The 5057-nt window shown below is 44.4% G+C and overlaps 1 protein-coding gene across 1 annotated transcript; it reads left to right on the forward strand.

Moving 5' to 3' along the window:
- The first annotated feature begins 544 nt into the window (after nt 1-544).
- LOC149974793 (scavenger receptor cysteine-rich type 1 protein M130-like) lies at nt 545-4851 on the forward strand. The gene is made up of 5 exons (XM_090211809.1): nt 545-860; nt 1265-1597; nt 4088-4403; nt 4507-4595; nt 4717-4851. Exons 1-5 carry the CDS (start codon nt 645-647, stop codon nt 4849-4851), a joined length of 1089 nt encoding a protein of 362 aa, XP_090067935.1. The 5' UTR covers nt 545-644.
- Nucleotides 4852-5057: the final 206 nt, after the last annotated feature.

Here is a 5057-nt window from a genome sequence, read left to right on the forward strand (position 1 = left end):
GTCAGGGTTCCATAGCCGCAGGAAGAACAGTTGAAACTGGAGCAGCAGCACGACCAGATGGGGACAGAATTTGAAGGGGTGTCCACATACTTTTGTATATGTAGTGTATGTACACATGGGTGTTGTTGCACCATACCAACGATAAGCCTGTCTTCCCCATCACATCATGAAAGGTCATGTTGATGTTCATTTAACCTCTGTCTCTCTCTTCCTCTGACTCCTCCCTTTCTCATTTGTTTCTCTCTATCTCTCTGTCTCTTTCTCTCTCTTTCTCCTCAGATCTCCAGGCTCAAAGCGTCAGTCCACCAGGTAGGTAGAGTATAAATCTACAGTGATTATAGCAGTTCAATATTAGTCAACTTTATTATCCCACATGGAGAAATTCATGTGTCCATACAAACCATTCTAAACCCCAATAACAAGTAGTGTTTTATGGAACTACTAATACTTGTCAACCACAAAGCATTACTGCTGTTAGAATAACAGAATCACTGTCATCATCTGTCCTCCCCACTGTGTTTTCCTCTCTGCTGTTTACAGCTGAAGACTCAGTCAGACTGGTGAATGGGACCACTTCCTGTTCTGGGATAGTGGAAGTCTTCTATGAAGGAGAGTGGTTGGGTCTATGTTTTAGGTGGTGGAGAATGATGAGAGATGCTAATATTGTGTGTAGAGAGCTGGACTGTGGGAATCCTGTATCTGAATCTAGAGGACCTCTGATTGAAGATGGAAGAAGAGGAGTCACGATGTGGAGATGTAGGAGAGATGAGTCTTCTATTAGATGGTGTAACATCATAGGAGGACCTGGTGTCTGTGATGGTGGATATTATCGTCATGTGACCTGTTCAGGTAAGAGACTGGTCATATTGAGAGATTTATTTATACATTATACAATATTACCATGTATCATATTTTATGTGTTTTTATTTCATTTAAATAGAGGGAGAGATGTCAGATGTATTTAAACATTATATTTGTGTTTGTCATATTGGTTTATGGGAGATGTTCATGGGCAGATCATTGTAGTTCAGATGGTACTGAAGTGAAGCTGCCTGATGGATGTCCAGCTGTTTATTTTCTATAAAGTGAAGTGAACTTATTCCTGTCTCCTGCCTGCATTATTCCCAACCCGATCCTGAGTGACAAAGAACCCATTTCTACCTCTTACAGTATCAAACATAGCAAACTACAATCTTTTATCCAACATATTTGTGTTTAGTCCTTGACAGTGTCATCAACAAAACTGATTGAATGTTCAACCAACTCTTTTTCTCCAGAGTCTGTGCGGCTTGTGGATGGAGCTGGTCTCTGCTCTGGGAGAGTGGAGGTGAAGTCCAATCAGTCCTGGGCCTCAGTGTGTGAAGCTGACTTTGACCGGCAGGATGCAGAGGTAGTCTGTGGGGAGCTTGGCTGTGGGTCTCCTGCAGCTCTACAGGGGGGGCTCTATGGAGGAGGTGAGGGTCAGACCTGGGATAAAGAGTTCCAGTGTAAAGGCAAAGAGTCCCTTCTCCTGGACTGTGACACCTCAGACAGAAAACACAACACCTGCCTACCTGGTAATGCTGTTGGACTCACCTGCTCAGGTAAGAAACAGTTTGTCACTCAATCAACATTGTTTTTCACCTGGAGTGAAGAATATGAGAGACAATATAGGTGTGTTTCAGTGAGAAAATAGTAAGATTACTGTCTCTCTCTTTTCTTTTCTCAGAGCCTGATGATGTGAGGCTGGTGGGAGGAGGCAGTCGCTGTGCTGGTGGAGTGGAGTGGTACGACCAGGGAGAGTGGAGGACTGTGGGATCTTTCTCTGACGTGATGTCTATAGCTGTAGTAGTGTGTAGACATATGGGTTGTGGCTCCACTGTTTCAGCACTACCTGGAAACACCACTAGAGGGTTTGGAGTTTCCTGTTCTGGGTCTGAGTCTTCACTGAGGGAGTGTAGAAGAATGCATGATCTCCTTCCTGGACTCACAGTGATCTGCTCAGGTAATAACAAGATACACTATATTACCAAAAGTAAGTGGACATTAGTGGGTTCAGCTATTTCAGCCACACCTGTAGCTGACAGGTGTATAAAATCGAGCACACAGCCATGCAATCTCCATACACAAACATCGGCAGTAAAATGTTCTTACTGAAGGTCTCAGTGACTTTCAACGTGGCACGTCTGGGAGCAACAACGGCTCAGCTGCGAAGTGGTAGACCACAAAAACTCACAGAACGAACCTCAGAAGCACATAAAGTTCCACATACTTCTTGTCCATGTATTATATCTCCTTCCTGGACTCACAGTGATCTGCTCAGGAAATATCAACATATTATCATTATATTCAACTATATTCCTTCATTCATACAACTTCCTCTGCACCTCTCATGATGACTGTTTAGCTTGTCAGTCTGATTTACAAATAAGATCCCTCAGTCAAGTAGGAATCAAATACAACTTAAATATCCCAGAATGCTTTGCTTTTGAGTGTTATCTCAGTGAACGTCTCTACTCACAACGACTGTAACAAAGAGAGAATGAGGGAGGAGTGGAAGAGGGAGAGATGGGAAAGATCAAAAATATTTTTATCACTAAGTTCTCACCAGTGATGTCATCATAACCAGTAACCTTTTCTACTCTTGGCCCATCCTGACCCTGACATACAGCATCAGACCTTGTAGATCAGATGTTACTGAAGTGAAGCTGCCTGATGGATGTCCAGCTGTTTATTTTCTATAAAGTGAAGTGAACTTATTCCTGTCTCCTGCCTGCATTATTCCCAACCCGATCCTGAGTGACTAAGAACCCATTTCTACCTCTTACAGTATCAAACATAGCAAACTACAATATTTTATCCAACATATTTGTGTTTAGTCCTTGACAGTGTCATCAACAAAACTGACTGAATGTTCAACCAACTCTTTTTCTCCAGAGTCTGTGCGGCTTGTGGATGGAGCTGGTCTCTGCTCTGGGAGAGTGGAGGTGAAGTCCAATCAGTCCTGGGCCTCAGTGTGTGAAGCTGACTTTGACCTGCAGGATGCAGAGGTAGTCTGTGGGGAGCTTGGCTGTGGGGCTCCTGCAGCTCTACAGGGGGGGCTCTATGGAGAAGGTGAGGGTCATACCTGGGATAAAGAGTTCCAGTGTAAAGGCAATGAGTCCCTTCTCCTGGACTGTGACACCTCAGACAGAGAGAACAACACCTGCCTACCTGGTAATGCTGTTGGACTCACCTGCTCAGGTAAGAAACAGTTTGTCACTCAATCAACATTGTTTCTCACCTGGAGTGAAGAATATGAGAGACAATATAGGTGTGTTTTAGTGAGAAAATAGTAAGATTACTGTCTCTCTCTTTTCTTTTCTCAGAGCCTGATGATGTGAGGCTGGTGGGAGGAGGCAGTCGCTGTGCTGGTGGAGTGGAGCTGTTCAACCAGGGAGAGTGGAGGACTGTGGGAACTGCTGACAGGACCAGGATGTTTTTGTCTGCAGTAGTGTGTAGACAGATGGGTTGTGGCTCCACTGTTTCAGTACTACCTGGAAACACCACTAGAGGGTTTGGAGTTACATGTTATGGGCCTGAGTCTTCACTGAGGGAGTGTTGGAGAAGTTATGATCACCTTCCTGAACTCACAGTGATCTGCTCAGGTAATAACAACATATTATAATTATATTCAACTGATTTCCTTCATTCATACAACTTCCTCTGCACCTCTCATGATGACTGTTTAACTTGTCAGTCTGCTTTACTAAATAGATCACTCAGTCAAGTAGGAATCAAATACAACTTAAATATCCCAGAATGCTTTGTATTTGAGTTTTACCTCAGTGAATGTCTCTACTCACTACCACTGTCAAATGTCATGTTATTGTCATATCTAAATGAGGAAAGTAGTTGAGGAGCTACGTTTTCTTTTTCTCTCCTCTTGTTCCAGATGTCCTGCTTAAGCCTGATATCAACATGTGTTGTCTCAGTGACTGTAGGCCCACTACTCATGTTGCCCTGTGAGGGAGGGTGGCTGGCACTGTTACATGCTGATGTTATTGTCATATCTATAGGAAACTAGTTGAAGAGGTTTTTCTTGTTCTCTTTTATTGTTACAGATCTCCTGGTCCAGCCTGATATCTTCCTGACTGACTCAATGGGAGGGGTCTTCAGGGGCCACCAGGGGCCCGAGATGTTCAGGGGCTACAACTTCACCATCACCTGCTCCACTCAGCCACAGTACCCAGGAGGCTCCTTCCTCCTCACGTTCACCGGCTCCAACAGAACCCAGACCCAGCCAGCTGTCAATCACTCTGCTGCCTTCCTCTTCCCTGCTGCAGATGACTCCCACCAAGGGAACTACAGCTGTGTTTATGACAATTATGTTTTCTCTCATAACTTCTCCTCTGAGAGTGAGCTCCTCTCCCTCACCATCACAGGTAACTGAACATGAACCAGACTTATAACTTTGTCATTGACAGATTTCCCACAGATCTATGTGATGATGATCAGTCCCCTCATCAAAGGTGTTTCTGTTTGCAGCCTCTCCTCTGCCAGCCTTCATCATCAGACACGTTGTAGTGCTGCTGATCCTACTGACAGCCATCACCACCTCCTACCTGTACTACAAGGTAAAGACATTTACTCAGACGTTACAAGTCATTTAAACTAGAGGGAGAGGGAGAGGGGGAGAGAGAGAGAATGGAGATACTAGTGAGTAAATGTCTGACTGTTGGTGCTGTGTCTCCCTAGCCCACCAGGAGGCAGAAGAGAGTGAACAGGGTGAGCAGCATGGATCTTTATGTCAATGCCATGGAGATGGTCTCTCTGAGCTCCAGAGCTGAAGCTGGACCGGGAGAGGAGAGAGCAGCCCAGGGGACGGAGTAGGAGTAGAATGAAGCTGACCCTACATGCTGATCTTAGGTCAGTTTTGTGTTTTAAATCGATGGTCAGCAGTGGACTGGTGTTTAAAATGTGGTGACAAACCTGAAGTGACTCTAATTGTAATAACAAGTTCAGAATTAGTTCAGAATTAGTTTATCTTTCTGGAACCTTGAAAGAAATCTAAAAGGAGTGACTGCAACCACCATTAT

Source organism: Oncorhynchus mykiss, chromosome 19 (genome assembly GCF_057628025.1).
Source record: "Oncorhynchus mykiss isolate SJ-2025 chromosome 19, ASM5762802v1, whole genome shotgun sequence".
NCBI classification, from domain to species: domain Eukaryota; kingdom Metazoa; phylum Chordata; class Actinopteri; order Salmoniformes; family Salmonidae; genus Oncorhynchus; species Oncorhynchus mykiss.